Source organism: Ruditapes philippinarum, unplaced genomic scaffold, assembly GCF_026571515.1.
Source record: "Ruditapes philippinarum isolate M1 unplaced genomic scaffold, ASM2657151v2 ctg8366_1_1_1_1, whole genome shotgun sequence".
Lineage (NCBI taxonomy): Eukaryota > Metazoa > Mollusca > Bivalvia > Venerida > Veneridae > Ruditapes > Ruditapes philippinarum.
The window spans coordinates 1-20,668 of NW_026857709.1; the positions used below are offsets into that span (position 1 = coordinate 1).

Sequence of the window (20,668 nt, forward strand, 5' to 3'; positions counted from 1 at the left end):
TGTTACCATTTAAATAAAGAACAGAAAATTCAGTTCTTTAAAAATGGTCTTAATAGAGGGGTGGTCTTAAAAATCCAGGGATGTCTTAGGTATGAATTCTACTATTATCTAATTTTGAATAGAAGGAATTAATACACTCTTTAAATTATATAAATATTATTATCAGAACATGATAATACATTTATTTTTAAACTTTACAGTTATAGTGAAAAATTCAAGGGTTATTTCACAGACATGGATACTAATATGTTGTTTATATAATTATCTTTATGTGTAAATAACACACATATACAACTTATATAATCAACTCAATGTTTTTTTGGCTTTAACACATTAATTTACATACAATGTTCATCCTCAATACATGTAGTATTAGCGCAGCGTAAGACAAAATAATGCATATTTAAAACATGAGAAAAGCATGATAACAACAATTACATATTTTGAATTCTAGTAAAACCATGATAAAAACAATTAATTACATATTTAGGACAAGAGTAAACCGTGAGAATAAAGATTTATATTTTGGAGACAAGTAAAACCATGATTATAAAAATTACATATTTTGGACCCCAGTAAATGCATGATAATGAATATTACATATTTTGAACATGTGTTAACCATGATAAATACAATTATAGATACAGTTACTGTCCATGGTGTTCATATGAATAGATGTGGAACAAGAGCTGTCCGTAAGACAGCGCGCTCGACTTTTTTATTGCTTGCCAATAAAAAAAGTTTTTGCAGTAAAAGGCAATACAAGAATCTCTGTATTTTTAAAGTGAACAATGGCCATGAGCATTAAGATATTTAGTGAAGAATTATTTTACTGAATTGTGTGATACCCTTGAACACTGCAGCAAAGTTTGAAATGTTTAAGTCAAAAGAGGGCTGGTAAGAAAGAAAAAAAAACTGAGTTGAGCCTTAAATAAATTTAATAGTATTAAACCCACTTTGAGAGAATAAGGTATTTTTACGTCACTCAGAACACCTTGGTAAATGACATAATAACATAATTTTTCAAGAAATCTATGCCAAGGAAGCAGTATATTTTTGTACAATCAGCATAATAATAATCTTGCGTACAGATGGGGGTAATGATGTGAAATAGCATTAAAAGTTTCAAAGCAATATCTCAAAGGGTTAAGGCAATAAGTGGATTTTACCCATATTCAATGTATTTTCTAAGTCAAAAAGGGGCATAATTCTGTCAAAAACCTTGACAGAGTTATGTCCTCTTGTCTGTTGATGAAGGTCGTGATGGTAAACAAGTATGGTCAGTTTCAAAGCAATACCTCCAATGGTTTTGAAATAAAGTGAGGTGGTACAAAAAACTTAACCAAGCTCAATACACTTTCTAAGTCAAAAAAGGGCAATAATTCTGTCAAAAACCTTGACAGAGTTATGTACTCTTGTCTGTAGATGGAGGTTATGATGGTGAACAAGTATGGTAAGTTTCAAAGCCATACTTGTAATACTTCTGAAATAAAGTGGGGTGGTACGAAAAACTTAACCAAGGTGTGACGCCAACGCCGACGCCGACGCCGACGCCGGGGCGAGTAGGATAGCTCCCCTTTTCATAGAAAAGTCGAGCTAAAAACAGATAATTGAATAGGTACTATCTTTAGTATACAAACCACACTGTATAGGTACTCATCTTTGGTTTACAAATTATACTTCCGTGGTTAAAGTCGTTAACTTCAAACCACTTGCCCCTCACCGCTGTGGGTTCGAATCCCAACAGGGACTTTGGATACTTTAATGTGAGGAAGCTATCAAGCTACCTTACGGAACGTCGGTGGTTCGACTCAGGTGCCCGTTCGCGCCTGAAATAATGCACGGAAGGGCACCTGAGGTCTTCCTTAATCACATAGGAACTCGAGACCGGGACCGCAGATTGCGGCGCATATTTTCGATCGTGTAACGGTTTTTAAAAACGTTTCTGCTACATCTAAATATCTTAAAGTATTATCCGAGTATATGGCCTCAAAAATATATTATCAATTGAATCCAATTCGTCTCTTTTAAAACTGGTCAATTTTTACGGTATTATAAAAAAGACAAGGAGTGCCATCCGCCATTCGCCGCAACGTTTTCGGCATGAGTTTTTCCCCTTTGGCTACAATTGATTACTATTTTTCAGAATTTTGTTCCCGTTATTTTTGTCAACTATCAGGTATCAGCCGGATATAACGTTCACGGTTTATTGATTACACGTGTTGACATGTATAGGCGGCATTATAACGGGCGTATTCGTGTTTTGATTTGTAAACATGGAGAAAACAGACACTTCAGTAATATGGTCCAACTGATTTTGCCTAACTGAAAAAATGAATATTAAAACATGATCCATAGATAAACATTTTAGGCACTCATCTGGTATTCGTTACTAGAAAATGTGAAAGTTTTCCATGTATTGAGTGACATAAAGAGAGTAATAGAAAAATTAAAACAAAAATCAAGCATATCAAGGGGGATAACTTACGCCGAATGTTGCGGTAAATGGCGGATGTCACTCCTTTTCTTTTTTCAATATACCGTAAAATTGACTGATTTTTAAATTAGCAGATTATATTAAATTGACATTAGATAATTAAAGACCACCCGCTCGCATAATATGAAAATATATTCAAAGGTCGGACAAACAATATGTAAAGCCGGTAAGGATTCGGATTTATGCACCGCAATATGTGGTCCTGTTCCAGAGTTCCTATGCCTTAATCAGTGAAGCTGGAACGTCGCGATATGACCTATATACTTTGTTGGTGTGACGTAAAACCCAATCAAACAAACACAAAAACAAGTCATACTATTAACTAATACAAATGGAAAGACGAGGAAATTGTGACACAATAAGAGAGGTTAAAAAAAGTATACACAGTATATAAAGTAATATTTACATTTGTATGCAAGAAATCGCCCCTAATTATCTATATGGTAAATCTTCAAACCTAACACAAAACAGAAGAATGTTAAATTCAAATTCAACAGTTTTTAGTACTGAACATAATTTGTGTAACCTGTTTTTTTCCTTCTTTTTTTTGCTGTGTCATTATGTCTTCCGGTCTCAGCAGTATACCAGAGTTAATAGCATTTCATACGATATGCATGATAGATATAGTGCTAAAACGGTTTGCATATATTTTTGTCTACTTAAATGTGCATCTCAACGTGCGATTCAAGATCTTTTTTCTTTAAAAATGATTTATCACATTTATAAAGTTTCTCTTTTTTGTGCCTTCTCGTATGTTGTTTTATCTCACAACTGTTGGAGCACTTGAAGATGCAATATTTGCATTTATATATAATTTTATTAGTATGGATATTCATATGCCTATATCGGCTTTGACGACCCTTAAAAGATCTATCCTTAACGTCAGTGTGTATAGTCATATGTTTTTTAAGATTACTGCTCCGAGAAAATGATTTATGACAGATTTCACATTCATGATTCTTTTCACCAGTGTGTATTGTCATATGTTTTTTAAGATCTCCACTTCGAGAAAATGAATTATGGCATATTTCACATTTATGATTCTTCTCACCAGTGTGTATTGTCATATGTTGTTTAAGAGAAGCCCTCTGAGAAAATAAACGATGGCATATTTCACATTCATGATTCTTCTCACCAGTGTGTATTGTCATATGTTGTTGAAGAGAATCCCTCTGAGAAAATGAACACTGGCATATTTTATATTCATGATTCTTCTCACCAGTCTGTATTGTCATATGTTTTTTAAGATTACTGCTATGAGAAAATGAACGGTGACATATTTCACATTGATAATTTCTCTCACCAGTGTGTATTGTCATATGTGTTTTAAGATAACCACTTTGTGAAAATGAACGGTGACAAAGTTCACATTTATAATTCTTCTCACCAGTATGTACTCTTATGTGCATTTTAAGACTACTTCTGTGCAAAGTGGAATATTCACACATTTCACATTCATAATTCTTTTCACCAGTGTATTTTTTCATGTGATTTTTAAGATGACATTTGTGTACACATATTTCACATTCATGATTCATATCATCAATGTGTATTGTTCTTTGTGTTTTAGGATGCCTGCTTTGCGAAAATGAACGGTAGCATATTGCATTTTCATAATTCCTTTTACCAGTGTGAATTGTCAAATGTGTTTTAAGACTACTGCTATCCGCAAGTAAGGAATCACATATTTTGCATCTGAAATTTTCATCAGTAGTCAACATTGTTATATATACTTAAAGATTTAATCTACAAGAAAATGATTTAAAACACACTGACACATAGTATTGACAAGTGTATTTTGAGGTTACTAATTTTCTACAATGATTGATAAAATAATATCTTCATAACTGTGAGTTCGCATTTTCCAATACAGGAATATTCACAAACCAAACTTAAAGTCACTGGTTTGTAAAAATGATGTTTCAGTACAATAAGAAAATTACGAAGGAAAATAAATGATCACATGTTCCAAAGCAATAGTTTTCTTACAAGACTGGTTTCGCACATGCTTCTACAAATCACAACATATTTCTTCACACACACATATTGTATCTGTACCTCTGCTTAACAGTGTTTTTGTTGTTGCTTTCTGCCAGTACCAAGTGGTTGTCACTGTTTAAAAAAGAAAGAAACATTTATTAATAAATTAGTTTTCATATCAACTCTAGAGCTTTAAATTGTTGATGTATAATGATGTCTTTTGTTGTTCAGTAGTTATTTTGCATAATATATTTGAGTGTTCCAGTCATCCACGTATATTTGAGTGTTTTAGTCATCCTCTCACATGTTGGGTAAATGTTCGAAATTTGCTTTTGTTACATGTATTTTTATTAAAAAGAACTATACTTCTTGTATTGACTAATTGGAAGATCTACAAACTTAAATAAAAAGTAAGATATATCAATTTTAAAATGTTTATTCACATGCAAAATATATCAAATCGTTTTTTCCAACAGACAGAATCAAACCAAAAAAACATTTATGTATTTCCAAAAAAAAAAAAAAAAAAAAATCCCTACCTACCTACCCAACTCTAAAAAGGAGGGTCGGGAGACAGCAAACAAAGACTTTTTTAAATGTGGCCTTATTTTGGTGTCAACACAACCAAAGCATAAAATCTGAAACCTCATTGTGGCTAAATTGGTAGTTCAATTTCTGTTTGCATGAGAAACTCTGCCTTCTTATCATCCATACATCAATATTAAAACAACAAACATGGCTATAAGTAGCAGTCATAATTAACTGATATAAATCTGCATTGTAATAGATGTTTTAATACAAATTTAATCTTTCTCATGAGATGATTACTAATGCACCATGAAGCTTAAATAGTGTGTTTTCACAAAAAATCTCATACATTTGTATTTTTTGTGTAATAATAAATAGTAACAATCCTTACCAAATGATGGTGATTCTTATAAGTCAAATAAAGAGTTATCTTTTATATCATTCATAACAAAAGCCACCGCCGGGCGGGGGCAATGCTCGACTTTTTACTTTCTCTAAAAGCAAACAAAGGAATGTTTGAACAAAATCTTAACGTTTCCTTTTTATGAAATTAATCGGTCTATTTCGTCACATTAGTTTTGTCTATATATTTTGTATATATAAATATACTATTATATATATATATATATATATATATATATAAAAATAGAATCACGCAATTCTATAAATAGAAACACGCAATTCTATAAATAGAAAATTCTAAAAATAGATGCACATGGTGTCACTTGGTGGAGTCACGTGATGAAGTCAGGTGGTGGAGTCATGTGGTGGTGTCACGTGGTGGAGTCAAGTGGGTGTGTCACATGGTGGAGTCACGTGGTTGGTGGAGTCAAGTGATGAAGCCACGCGGTGGAGTCACATGATGAAGTCACGTGGTGGAGTCACGTGGTGGTGTCACGTGGTTGGTGGAGTCACGTGGTGGTGTCACGTGGTGGCGTTACATGGTGGTGGAGTCACGTGGTGAAGTCACGTGGTGAAGTCACGTGGTGAAGTCATGTGCTGGTGGTGTCACGTGCTTGGAACATATGGTGGTGACAAGGTCTTGTCCTTAAGTATGTTCTGTTATAATATGAAGTTGATCCCTTCAATAATAGCAAAGTAAAAGCAAGTTACAGCAAAATCAATGAAAAGGTCAAGGTCATTTATGAGTGAAGGTCAAGGTCTGTCTGGTTATTTATAAGGGTTATCCTTGACGATTATTATGTTCAAGTTTCAAGACAATCCATTCAAAAATAACAAAGTTACAGCCAAAAATAGCCAAAAAATTAAAATTTCTATAATTTGACCTTCAAAGTCAAGGTCATTTATGAATGAAGGTCAAGGTCTGAGGGATATCCTTGAAGATTATGATGTTCAAGTTTGAAGACAATCCATTCAAAAATAACAAAGTTACAGCCAATAACAGCATGAACAAGCAAAATTTGGACTTTTTAACTTGAAGGTCAAGGTCATTTATAGATGAAGGTCAAGGTTGGTGTGGCCTACTGAAAGGTTTTGTCCCAAGGGTTGTTGTGGCCAAGTATGAAGGCAATACACCAAGAAATAAAAAAAGTTATGATCAAGGTACAAGTTTGCGGACGGCAACGGCAACGCCGCCGCGACTATAGCAAAACCTCTACTTAAAAAAAAAAAATGAGCTAATAAATGTACATGTACTACTCTTGGGAATCCACCTAAAGGGCATATAGTAACAATCTGTATGTTTTTGGATTTTTTTTGTATTTAACTAAAGTGTAATAAAACAATTATTTCTTTGTAAGAAAATAATTAAATATCACTATATGAATAATTCAATACAAAAAAAATAAAATAATCAAAAAGTTTCTGTTAGGTATTATAAATTATAATACATAACAGAAACTTTTTGATTATTTTATTTTTATTTTTTATTATAATTTATAATTGATTTAGTGTTTTGTAACGTAATGTTGTTACCTAAAAATATGGTGGTCATGTGCCAAAAATAAAAGAAGTACAATATCAACAATTTTGAGTAAAACGAATGTTTCAATCTCCTCAGAACCTTATTGACCCCTGAATTCTACAGTTTCTGCAGAAAATATCTATTATGGCAGATGCAACAACGACTGTTTTAAGGTGATTCCGCTTTGTCAGCCATGTTTGTTTTCACAAAGTCTAAAAGTACAAAAAACTTTAAAAAACATAAATCTTAGGAAAGAAGTTTATCTGACCTTGATAAAACATGGCTACCATGACATGTGTTAAAAAAGTAGTACCATGAAAATAAACATCATTTACCACTTCACTGTTTCACATAAAAAGATTAGATTTTTAAGTTTGATTGTGTTTTCATTTTAATTGTAGTTTATAAGGCTATAAATGATGATTGTTTTCTTGCACTACTTTTTTACAAAAAAAATGGAGAAGGACATGAGATAAAGATTTATTTGGAGTTAAGTTTTGAAAGATTTTTGTTTTTGCTGCAAAAAATAGCTTTTGTAGGCACTAAAACAGACTTTAAAAAGGATTTTGCCATTCACGAAATGCGCATTAAACTTTGCAAAAGGATGTTTTTGGTCTTCAGAAATTTAGCCCATTCAAGGTAAATTTTCTTATTGTTATCATTTATATTTTTGTTTAAAATAGCCTTTAAAACATAGAACTGGAAGTGTACTTGCAAATGGTTCATCACATAACAATGTGAGCTTTGTTGTGATATGAAGTTTGGCCTACTTTAACTTTGGACAGACTTTAGTGAATACAAACATGGCTGACAAAGCGGAATCACCTTAATTCTACATATTTTTTGGAAAATTTGCGATAGATAGCCTAGAACAGGAACAATAATAATTTTCATACACATCAAATTTTTCCACCATAAATATGATAAACGGTAAAATAATGATAGAAAAATGGAAATATCACATGATAGGGATATGAACTTCATTGGGTGTAATAGGGAACGATCTGAGATCAGCATCGTATACGTCACTGATAAGAGACCTGTTCTAAAAATAGCCACACATCGATAAGTTTCGGACAAGGAATCTGGTTTATTCTACATGTAGATTATACAAGATAATGGCCACGAATACTTTTATTCACGTTTCTCTCAATGAAAATGATGTTCCTGGAGCTAAATTTGCGTACAGCATGATTGAAAAACATTCTAATGTTCAACTGCGACGATGGTTATATTGTAGGGATTTAAAAACATCTGGAAACAAAGATGATCTAGTGAAAAGGTAATTACTTTCGAGTCAATACTTTCACTGCATGTCTGTTTTATAAAAATGCCAGCGATTGGGAAATTTTTTGTTTCACTTCAGTTATTTGTACATCTATCAAAATTTGAAATGGTGAAGATTATTTATGTATGATTTCAAGTGACATTCTACTTCAAATAGCTGCTTAATGATTTAATTTACTTTATACTGCATGCATGTTTATTTAACATACTTGTATACAGTAGACAATAAAATAGATTGAAGTCATTCGTATTTTATGTCCCTGGGATATGTCTCACGCTTAAAATAATCGGCAAATAATGTTGTATTTCTCTAATGATATTTTTTATTTACAGGGTAAAGATGTGTATAGAGGCTAGAAGAGATGGTGACATATCTTTAAATGTAGATGGTGGGAAATGGTACGATATAAAATTGGAGAAACTGAAACAAGAAAATCCAAGTCAAGTGAATGGGAGTATTCCCCCTATTACTGGATGGAACATTTTCCCGTCAGTGTTGCTGCCAAAACACTTTAATCAAGGACACATACACCACCACATTGTGGAGTCAGTGCAATTCATTGGACAAATAGAATCCACAGGAACTGAAAATTGTGAGAATGATATTGAGGATCTACATACTTCTAAGCCACTGAAAAAGGGGCTGGAGTATTTCAGAAGTGGACATGTGCAAGCAATGCAAGATTGTATTAAAGGTGATAGTTATTTTATTAAAGCAAAAGTCATGGCCTCTTACACTATTGACACAGACTATTCTGTTCTTGTGCAAATCAGCAAAGTGAGCGGATTTGTTAAAGATGCTTCATGCACTTGTCCAGCAAGTGCGATGGGTCGTTGTGCACATGTAACTGGTCTTCTGTATGCTCTCAATGACTACATTGATAAGTTTGGTTGTGAGCCATTGTCATGCACTTCAAAACAGTGTGGGTGGAACACAGGCAGAAAGAAAAAGCGCAATCCCCAAAATATTTTCAAGGCAGAATACCCTAGTTTGAAGAAAAAAAAGGTAGACAGTATAATTGACTTTGATCCAACACCACTTTTTCCACAAAGAAGCCCTCTTCAAACACTCAGTGATTTCCTAGGTCACATTGAAAGTGGAAATGAAAGCAAATGCATGTGGGAAACAGTTTTATTTAGAGAATATGAAGACTATGCCCTCAACTTAAATGAAGAGCAAAACCTCAAAGAGAATGTGGCAGCAATGATTGACAGTTTAAATGTAGACCGTTTAAGTGAACACATTTCAAAACAAGGATCAGAAGAGTGGTTCTCAGAAAGACGCATTAGGGTAACAGCTTCAGAAAGTAAACGAATAAGTTGTGCAAAATCTGAAAGTGTAGTTTACAATATTCTAAAGATTAAGCTATGGGGACAGGGAAGTCAGACAAAGTCTATGTGTTATGGTGTGGAAAATGAAGGAAATGCTTTTGATAACTATGTAAGATATGCGTCAGAATCTAATTCAGAAATTTGTGTTAAAAAAACTGGGTTTTGGGTTAATCCGAATTTCCCGCAATTAGGTGCCAGTCCAGATGGGCTAATCAATCACTGTAACAATGAATATGCAGATGGACTCCTTGAAATCAAATGTCCAGCTATTTTGCAAAATAAGTTAGTGCAGAATTATGAAACTGTACTCTCGAAGTCTCAGTTGAAAAATTTCTGCATCTATAATCAGGATGGTAAAAATGCTCTTAAAGACAATCATGCATATTATTATCAAATACAAGCTCAGTTAGGCATTTTAGAAAGAAATTGGTGTGATTTGTTTATATGGGGAGGCGAAGACAACTTCCTTGTAGTTCGAGTGCAATTTAATCCAGAATTTTGGTCAAACCTAAAGGAAAAAATGATACAATTTCATTCGCATTGGCTGGCACCAGAGTATTTTGAAATGAGAATACCACGTAGACTGCTACCAAAGTATCTGTAGACAGTAACTGACACAAGAAACATGAATTAAGGATAATTTTTATTGTCATTTATAAACAATATTATTACATAACACAGTCTCTGATTAGTAAAACAATTCATGTTTGTATGGAAAATCCCAAGAAGCAGATTTCAATCAAACTTCATATTTATGTTATATATGTGATGTTATAACATTTTTGCATATTAATACTTGTACACTTTACGTTTGACATCATAAAATTTTCATTTGTATGAAACTGTAAATTAACTATATAAGTTGAAAATATCTAAATAACTTCTTAATTGTTTCTCACATATGTATTTACCATTGGCAACTATATTGTACATGTGATTAAAACAGTAAGAAACATAATGTTTGTCTTTGAATTTTGCTTAGAATTATTTCTACTGATTCATGATACAGATCTAAAAATTATCCAGACCCTTTTAAAGAGTATTGCTTTGGAGCATACATCTACAATTTCAACATTTGTGTAATGTTATAACTCAATAATAGCTTAATAATATCTGTCACACTTGTTAAAATTATCACTTCACTATTGGTTCCTGAAAGTTCACTAAACAACCTACAACAAAAACAATTTGTGTAAGAACAGGCTGTAATGACAGCGGTATAACTTTTTGAAGCAATTTAAACTTTTTAATACGTTCTATTGCACGCTCTACATGGATACGATGTTTAGCAATGTCTTTTGTCAATGCCTCTTCCTGGGGAGAGAACGACTTTCTTCCTGCTAGAAAAGGAGGAATAATTAAATCCACCTTTCGTTCATTTAACAAATCTTTAATGTTAAAGCCCCTATCCGCCATTACAGTGTCTCCGGGATTTAAGAAGTCCAAAAAACCACTTTCAACTACAATGTCACGATCGGAGATCGAACCCTCAAATACATCGCTTGTAAAAACAATTGCTCCATTTGGCGCAACAGCAACAAGAACCTTGTATGTTGTATGTGATTTGTAGCTGGAGTATAAATTGCCTTGTCGATGAAAATTTCCTGGCCGTTGACAAAAAAATTCAGTACAGTCTATTACACATCTGATGTTTTTGTACTTTTTAAAGCAGAATGGAACATTTTCCTGTATATTACTCCTTTCACAAAACATAAGTTGCTTTAGAGGGATAAACTGTCTATAGATAAACTGTATCCAGGTCAACACAACTTTGGAAACAGTAGACTCCCCAACTCCAAATCTATATGCCAAGTCTTTTTGAGTAAAACCTCCTCGAAGTCGCATTAAAGACAACAAAAGAGCATCTTTTGGTTTTACACAAAATTCAGCTTGTGCTGTTCTGTTCCAATACTGTATATGATTAACAGCTGGTGACAAAAAGTTGAACAATTGAATAAATCTTAGCCATGTTAGACCGGTGAAAAATTTACATTTTTTGTCATCATTTTCAATGTCATACGTGGAGAAAAATCTACTGTTTTTATCATTGTTACCATGGCTACCTTTATCAGAGAGGGGTTGCGACTCATCAAACAAATTTTTGTTCACTGTTGTTTTCCTACAATCCATAGATTCTAACTGAACCTTCAGAATTCTGTTTTCATTTTCTAATATCTTGTTTTGTATTTTTAATGAAATTTCTGCTGAAGCTACAGGTGTTGTCTGAGTGCACGCCTCTTGCATTTTGCTTGCAGTAAACAAGATATTTTCTGCCTGAAAAGAAAATCGTTGTCATTAGAGAATTGTTGTCATTTAAGCCACTATTTGCATGTATCATTTACAAAAAAGCTTGATTATTATATTGCACAGCACACTAAAAATAAAAATAATAATAATGATAATAAGTAATTAAGAATTTCACAGAATTTACAGTCACGAATATTTTCTTTTATTATTTACTTATTTATATATATGAATTATTGAGAAATATTGATGAAATAAAATGCATATTTTCGATTTCCGTATTTTCACTGAAGTAAAACATATTTCCATATTTTCACTGGTGTGTTGCCGGACTAATCTTTTCTAAATTCTGCCAGTACACAAAATTTAAAAAGAAATCTTTCAATTTATAATGACTAAAAAAGTATAAATTAAACAGAAAATTACCTCGGAACTTCTTTCAGCTGTTTGAATCCCATTAACGCAATGCCGTTTGTTAACAGGTGCTAACTCCTGATGTTTGTTCTCTTTTTCCTCCTGAATAAGACAATAATTTTCATGTTAATAATAATCTAAAAAAGAAATATGATAAATGATATTTTGTATTTATGCAACTTACACAAGCACATATTCAGAAATTACAATAGAAAATCTAGATGTAAATCTTAATTTTAGATACTGGAAGAATATTCTTTACTGTAACCACTGTCACCATGGACAAAATATAATATACATTTATACCTTAGAATAATAATAACATTGTTTCCACAACATACACTGCTCTATTATCTATAGAAATATAAAAATCTGGAAACAAAGTGATCCCTCAGAAACATTAATCACAACAAAATTACAAGAGAATTGCAGACTCGGTTTGATTGAGTCTGTACATGAGGGATACTGAATAAGTGCAACATCCCTCACGCCCCCTAGCACCGGCTTGAGCAGTACTCAATTCTAGACATTTAATAGTGCTGGCATCAATGATCCCAAAGGACCAGAAAAATCAAACAACACTCAACTTCTCAAGTGAAATATAAACCACACTAACCTGATTACTTAAAGATAAAAGTATCTCTGCAGCTTCAAAATGGTCCACCTTGTTTAATTTTCTCTTCATGCATGTATTCTGTGAAGTAGTTTGTATATTTCGTAAAATTTTCCTCCGAGGAGTCTTTGAAATACGAGCAATCTGAAAAACAAAACTTCAATGTTTATATTTTTTTCATGACATTATTATAATGTACATGTTCATGTACTGTACTTGTTTATCGTATTGTTAAAAATGGATAATGGAAAGACAAAGTGGAATTGCTTGACTACTAAAATAATAATGACAATTATTAATTAATTTAAATTAACACCACACATTAAATATTGTGACATTCTAAATGAATTCATGTTTATAGATTATGGTTCATAAATACAATGATCAATGATTCAATCTGCTTGCTATTATAGAGAAACAAATTTCACATGCATTATGATGTCATAATGAATCAATTTACTTACATCATATTTAGTTGCATTTGCAGGCAACGGATCTGGGTGGTCTTCCGAGGGGCCATTTCCACCAACAAAATGTAAACTGCAAATATATGTGTCTTTCCTCACACGACTTGCATCAAAATCTCTCCGGCTACATGCATTTGCCCAGCGAATGCACTTCTCAGACTCCCTTTTATTTTGCGGAAATCTTATGAAAAAAACATTTTCCATTCCTGGCCTGTCTGGGTATCTCGAGTCACTATTGCACGTTCCATAAGCACAGTGTTTTGTTGTCCCTTTTCTTTTCGCACTAAATTCCATTTCCAACTTGTTTTCTTCTTATAATTGTATGAAATTTCTTAAATTATTGCGTGTAAACAAAGTAAATATTCGATGGTTAACTACATGTGTAATGTTTACTCGCTAATCTCTTGTCCGAAAATTAGCACAGGTGACGCAGTGGTTATTGGGTAAAATCTATTTTTAGAACAGTCTTAGCTTCAGATCGACGGCTATTCCACAGAGCTAAATCGGAAGATTGAATCGGAAATTGGTGTTTAGCTTATAGCTAGGTTTTCGAAAGGTCAATAGACCCAAAACATCAAACAAATTGGTTCAAAAAACTGCAATACAATACTTCATAGACAAATGTTATCAAAAGACAATAAAATAGACAACAATTCTGCATAACAAACCTCTTTGCCAATATTTAAGACTAAAAAACTTTTCTCCCGAAAACATTTAACAAATCGTTACAAATGGTGCAAATTTTTCAAAGGGAGTCAATCATGTCTAAACTAAATATGATTCATACATAATCGATTCGTACAGAAGGGGACGATGGACGTTTCGAACCAGACATTTCGGACCAGATTTTGGGACACTTCGGACCATATTTAGGGACATTTCGGACCAGATTTTTGGACATTTCGGACCATGTATTGGACACTTTGCATCATGCGTTAGACACTTCGAACCAGATTTTTGGACATTTCTGACCATGTGGTGGACATTAAGGATCATGTGTTAGACACTTCGGACCATTAATTATTCTGAACGTTTCGGACCAGAATAGATATTTTATATAATATATATTATGCATCAATTATTCTATAAACTAAAGTGTAACTTTAGAATATATGAGACACCATGGAACGATTTAAACCTATCCCGATTTAGATTTAATATATTTTGCACTATAAATGAAGAAAATTAAAAAAAAAACGTTTTAATGACACGTTTGCAAACAATTTACTATAATGTTTATACAAAAAGACATTTTTATATTGCAGTCTGGACATCAATTTTTTTTACAATTATAATCATTTTTTTATTGTTAATTAAACTGTACGTACTTTAATCGCATTCAAATCATATCCAATCAATTTAAATATTTGTTGTCAAATTATATAGGTGAAAATTGCATACATATGATATATTTCTTTAATTGAGTCAAACGTCATGTCTCAACTAAATATGATTTATACATACTAGTAATCGATTCGTACCGAAACCACCACAACGGCATCAACAGCGACTATAAAGTTATGGAAGAGAAAGGTGCAAGTCGAACTTGTATGTATTCAATAATCTAAATATATATATATATACACAAAAACAAGACAGAGAAAAAACATACAGAGGATATTTGTTTGTTTGTGTGTAAGATGAAATTTTATTTCATCGAGTGGGCTTTAAAAACAGTATTCTCACGAGTGGCTACGCCACTCGTGAGAATACTGTTTTTAAAGTTCACGTACGAGATGAAATAAAATTACATCTTACACAACAAACAAACAAATTTTCTTTTTATTTTATGCTTAAAAAAACAGGTTAAAACGAAATTTCCTTAATATTTACGTTAATAATAAAATCTGTTTTCCCCATTGAGAGCCTCAAAAAATGTTAAAAGGTAGTGATAGTATTCATTTTATTAAAAAATATGTCTGATCGCTTGTTTTAATATTAAAACAAACAATTCTAGTAGGAGAAAAAAGTCCAACCATCCATCCATATTTCTGTTACTGATTGCGAATTTATTTTAGACCTGGCTTTGTTAAATGTAAACGGCCGCCAATTTTAAAGTTGTGTATTTCACTGGAGGAAAATAATTGTGTTTGATTCAGAGGGATATCATTTGGATTTGTTAGTCATACACCTTTTAAAAGAAAGAAAACTTATTTCAGGATTGTAACAGACAATAAATAAGTGTAGACAGATGGGTGTAAACATTCAAAAAAGTGGGTAGGAAATTGGAAAACTTGGAAGCCTCACAAACGCTGGGTTGTTTACATATTCTTCGAGTGAAAGCTGCCATTGCTTTTCAAGTTTTCATAAAGCATACGGCAGTTATTGCTCGTAGGATACTTAAATATTCCCAAATGTCATCAAGAGCAGTTTTGCATGTTGAAGGAATGTATTTTTCAGACTGTAAAAATGAAACAAAAAATTAAAGAGACGATATTTGCATGGTGATTGGTAATTTGAATGAATAGAAGTGACATACTGTAAGTTTTCTTCCTTTTATTAGTTTTGATATGTAAGTTATTTTTCAATTTCAGCTTTGCTTTTCTTTAAGCAGCCTGACATTGTCGGAATAGTCAGCAAAAATAAAATTGTACACGTATTAAATAACTCATCATTTTAAATCCTTTATTCATCTCTATATAAACAATTGACACATGCATAGCATAAAAGGGGATACACCATGACTTTTACGTAATAAACAACAACAATCTGTCTTTATTCTTAACGGTACTTAAAATTCACGTACACAATATAAAACTAGGCCAAAATATGAAACAAGATCGCCTGACCCATCAAACTTATCATGTAGCAATTTAATTTAATGACTGTTGGTCACAGAGTTATCTACATGCATTAATTGGTTGGACAATTTTTTGTTTAAGGTCACACTGGTCTTGACCTTTGACCATCTAATATACATGCTTATACATGTATATATAGATCTCATTCACCAATCATGACTCTCATATGAGGAAGTTATCCAGCCAGGTTAGATTTTTTCCTTCTTCACCTTAAAAGCTCAAAAGTCACTGTCAGAACTGTGGTGCGACGTTTAACCTACCCGAAAAAAAACCACAAACTAACCATGACCAACTCCACATAAAATAATTTACACATTGTAAACGGCACTTACAATCCAAATTCACAATACAAATTAGGCCAAAATAAGGAGGGAAAAAAACCTTACTACCTTAGTAAATACGCAGTTGAAATAATTTTGGTGATAAACACTACGAAAGTAAGTATTATTCGCACATTTGATGTAAATCAATACTTGAATCTCTTTTTACTTTTCTCGAAACATTAGTACCCTTTTCTATCAAGTTTGATTTTCTAAAATGAAACATTTTGGCTCATCTGGATGAATGCAGCTATCAAGTAAAGTAACGTCTTGTCTAGGAAAATAAAACCACAAAAGCAAGTACATGTGTACATGCATATCTTTTATTTTTACAAACACATATTATTACACAAAGCATGAGTTGAGGACAAAAGCCTTTCCGGACAAACGTCCTCTCGTCCAAAATGAAAAGGCGGATGGAAATGACAGAGCGGACAAAAAATTAAGCCCTCTCATGAAAATGACAGGGCGGACAAAAGCCCTCTCATGAAAGTCATCGGCGGACAGAAGCTATCCCGTAAAAATAATAGGGCGGACAAAAGCCCTCCTGTGGCAAAACGTAAGTACGTTGAATGATTTTTTTCTCTTCAATGCACTTAACAGATTAAAATTGTAAGCCCAAGACATTTATAATGCGCCTTGTTACGATTAAAATGTGACTTTGTTTATAACGACATTCGTGTAAAAGTTACCTCGTTAAACATTTCAGAAAAGTATATTCCGAATGAAAGGTGGTTCTAGCTCATACACAAACTTAGGCCAATTGAAAAAACTACAAATATTTATGTAACAATTTTAATATGTTGAGTGCATTGGAAAATAGCAGATATTGAACATACATATACATGTATATTTAATTCGGGGAGCTTTTGTCCATCTTGTTAATTTCACGGGAGGGCTTTTGTCGGCCAGAACATTTTCACGGGAGGGCTTTTGTCCGCACTGTCATTTTTACGGGAGGGTTTTTGTCCGCCCTGTCATTTTCATGGGAGGGCTTTTGTCCGCCTTGTCATTTTTGAACGGGAGGGCTATTGTCCGTTTGTATAATTTACACAACCTTAATAAAATCTAAAACACAAGACACACTATAATTCATTCAGACTTTGTGTATGTAGGTACATTTCTGTAAGTAATGTACGTTTTCTATGTGTGTGTTTTAATGTGTTTTATAAGGTTACCTTTGTCTACAAATGACCTATCACATGTATCACACTTAAAAGTCTTCTCACCAGTGTGAACTGCCATATGTTTTTTAAGATAACTTCTATATGCAAATGAATTATGACATATTTCACAGTTAAAAATCTTCTTACCATAGTGCTTTTTCATATGCTTTATAAGATTATTTTTTTTAAAAGTTACATGGTCACATATTTCACATTTGTAAGTTTCATTACCAGAGTGTACTTTTGCCATGTGTGCTTTAAGTCTACTAAACAGTGCAAATGAAAAACCACATATGTCACATTTATGATTCCTCTCACCAGTGTGTATAGTCATATGTCCTTTAAGACTGTGTTTCCATGCAAATGCACGATCACAAATCTCACATTTATAATTCTTCTCACCGCTGTGTAAAGTCCTATGTCTTTTCAGAGTATAACTACAGGTAAAAGAACGACAACAAATCTCACATTTATAGAGTTTCACACCAGTGTGTATTGTTAAATGCCTTTTAAGACTAGTCAAGTGTGCAAATGGATGATTACATATTTCACATTTAAAGTTTTTCTTACCAGTGTGTACTTTCATATGCGATTTAAGACTATCTTTTCGCGAAAATGACAGCGGGCACAAGTCACATCTGTAATTCTTCTCACCAGTGTGTATTGTCAAATGACATTTAAGGCCTGAATAGTGCGCAAATGAACAATCACATACTTCACATCTAAAGTTTTTCTCACCAGTGTGTATTGTCATGTGTGTCTTTAGAGTAATTTTTTGCGAAAATGAATGATGACATATGTCACATGTGAAGTTTTTCTCACCAGTGTGCACTGTCCTATGTTGTTTAAGACCGTCACTTTTTGAAAATGAAGAACCACACAATCTACAACTAAATTTCTTCTCTCCAGTGTGTTTAACCATGTGACTGTTCAGGCTATCTTTCCGAAGACAGGAATACCCACAAGTATTACATTTATACTTCATTTCACTGTTTTGTGATACTAAAATAAAAGAGTATCACAAAAAGTGTATAGAACTGGTGTGGCTTATGTAAACAGGTTGGAGAAAATAATTTATCATACATTCCACATATCCAAGTGTGAATTTGCATATAGCTAGGTTCCTTCAATTAAAAACACAAATCTACATGTTTTGCAACTGTTCTTCTGCTAGCCAAGGTTACCCTTTAAAATGTCCTTTGTTCCTTTGTAGCATATGATCATTCCTATAAAATAGATAAAAAAAAACACTTTGTAAGTATTAATAGCTAAAGTCTTTTTTCTGTCAAAAACTTTTTGTTAACATGCGTACACAAAAACTACTAAAATAATTGCATCACTTTTCACATCATTTCAAAACAAAAGTTTTACATGATATAAGAATAATTTACTTCCTTTATACCAAATTGAATGAGTATGGGGGAATTTTTAAAAACTAAAGCCGTGTCATGACAAAAACAACATAATGGGTTTGCGACCAGCATGGATCCAGACCAGCCTGCGCATCCGCGCAGTCTGATCAGGATCCATGCTGTTCACTTACAAATCCTATTACAAGTACAGAAACTGATAGCGAATAGCATATGGATCCTGATCAGACTGCGCGGATGCGCAGGCTGGTCTGGATCCATGCTGGTCGCAAACGCATTACGTTGGTTTTGTCGTGACGCGGCTCAAATTCTAATGATAAGGTACTGACAATACAATTTTAGGAAATAATTCATACATCAGATTCAGCATTATTTAAAAGCTATGTTAATAGTATATTTACTAGTATATATATTCAGTATAAAAACTATCTGAAAGACATCCTCCAAAAATCAAATAATAACAAGTTCATCTGAAGAATATTTGGCCCTTTCAAGGGCGCCATGATACTAATGTACTCTTACATTCCTCCTCTACACATTAATTGTTGCTTCTAAATCACTTTCTCAGGAACCACCCACATATTTTCTACTCTATGATCTTCAATCATTTGAGACCCAAATTTAACTAATTTAAGAAAAAACCTTGTCACAGAGATATACATATCATTCCTAGCCTGGATAAGGATCAAAAGATTCTATTCTTATTGCTTCATTTGAGTATTTGACTAAAATAAAATGGCATATAAAAGAAATGTACAAAAAATGCTTATTTGTAAAGAAATTATCTAGATCTATTTAAGGATTTAATTCTTAATTACAATAATTGTAGTTTAAATCCGTGAATTGAGGAATAACAATACATATACACAAATACTTATCGGATGAAAACGATCTGTAAGTAATGCTGTTACCACACCCCCTAAATTTTCATAGATATTATTGAATAGTAAATCAAGAGATTTTTTTTTTAGATTTTTTACCATCCTTATATGGACTCTTCTGTACAGATTACAGTACAGTGCAGTATAATAATCAACATGGCCCACCTGCCAACAGGTGAAAACGCAGCTTAATTAATTAACTGGTTATTTTGTATACAATCTGCTTTCTGGTAAACAAAGACAGCTTTGTACGTCTTGAATAATATCGTTGTCAATGTTATTTATGTAATACACGCCCCTCACAGACACAAAAGGAAGTAGGCCCCGCCCAGTTATAACTTAAAGTACTAAAAGCATTAAACTCGGGCGAGCCGATCCTATCTGAGAACCATGGGATCAGATGAAAATGCAGCAAAGGCAGTCAAAAACGCTGTTCAATGATATAACATTAACAATTCAAAAATGCCGTTCTATATAAATTATATGTAAAATCCTATAGTTTCATTATTTCACCTGTTCATTTGTGTACTTGTAAGCGCCGCCATGTTGTATATACTGCTTTAACTGTAGTGAAACATGTACAATGAAAATCGATATTGCTTGGTCCGTCCCGTACTGCTAAAAATAAAATGTTGGTGAAGCTGGTCAATTTGATAGATCCCTACTCTGACCTTTCATTGAATAACAATAGATTTAACACAAACATTGACATGTGCTCTTTTGTTAACAAACAGTCTGTAGTGAAATTCTTATTGTATCCACTAATCTGATAATTAGAATTACACAAGTGCAGCATGTAAAAAAACTATTATACTCCATAATAAATATTTCTTGTACTAAATAA

General features: G+C 32.8%; 4 protein-coding genes across 4 annotated transcripts; 1 reads left to right on the top strand and 3 right to left on the bottom strand.

The window, feature by feature from the left end:
* Positions 1-2,861: 2,861 nt before the first annotated feature.
* LOC132750650 (zinc finger protein 239-like) lies at positions 2,862-14,025 on the bottom strand. Its single transcript, XM_060740659.1, has 2 exons — positions 13,955-14,025; positions 2,862-4,609 (listed from the first exon to the last, which is right to left on the bottom strand). Exon 2 carries the CDS (start codon positions 4,216-4,218, stop codon positions 3,157-3,159), a length of 1,062 nt encoding a protein of 353 aa, XP_060596642.1. The 5' UTR covers positions 4,219-4,609; positions 13,955-14,025; the 3' UTR covers positions 2,862-3,156.
* Positions 7,916-10,152, top strand: LOC132750648 (uncharacterized). The gene is made up of 2 exons (XM_060740657.1): positions 7,916-8,211; positions 8,550-10,152. The coding sequence occupies exons 1-2, from the start codon at positions 8,048-8,050 to the stop codon at positions 10,150-10,152; spliced, it is 1,767 nt and encodes a 588-aa protein (XP_060596640.1). The 5' UTR covers positions 7,916-8,047.
* LOC132750649 (uncharacterized) lies at positions 10,175-13,771 on the bottom strand. The gene is made up of 4 exons (XM_060740658.1): positions 13,284-13,771; positions 12,823-12,963; positions 12,219-12,308; positions 10,175-11,822 (listed from the first exon to the last, which is right to left on the bottom strand). The coding sequence occupies exons 1-4, from the start codon at positions 13,578-13,580 to the stop codon at positions 10,683-10,685; spliced, it is 1,668 nt and encodes a 555-aa protein (XP_060596641.1). The 5' UTR covers positions 13,581-13,771; the 3' UTR covers positions 10,175-10,682.
* A 2,685-nt stretch (positions 14,026-16,710) lies between the features above and the next one.
* LOC132750652 (gastrula zinc finger protein XlCGF8.2DB-like) lies at positions 16,711-20,402 on the bottom strand. Its single transcript, XM_060740662.1, has 2 exons — positions 20,338-20,402; positions 16,711-18,799 (listed from the first exon to the last, which is right to left on the bottom strand). Exon 2 carries the CDS (start codon positions 18,556-18,558, stop codon positions 17,551-17,553), a length of 1,008 nt encoding a protein of 335 aa, XP_060596645.1. The 5' UTR covers positions 18,559-18,799; positions 20,338-20,402; the 3' UTR covers positions 16,711-17,550.
* Positions 20,403-20,668: the final 266 nt, after the last annotated feature.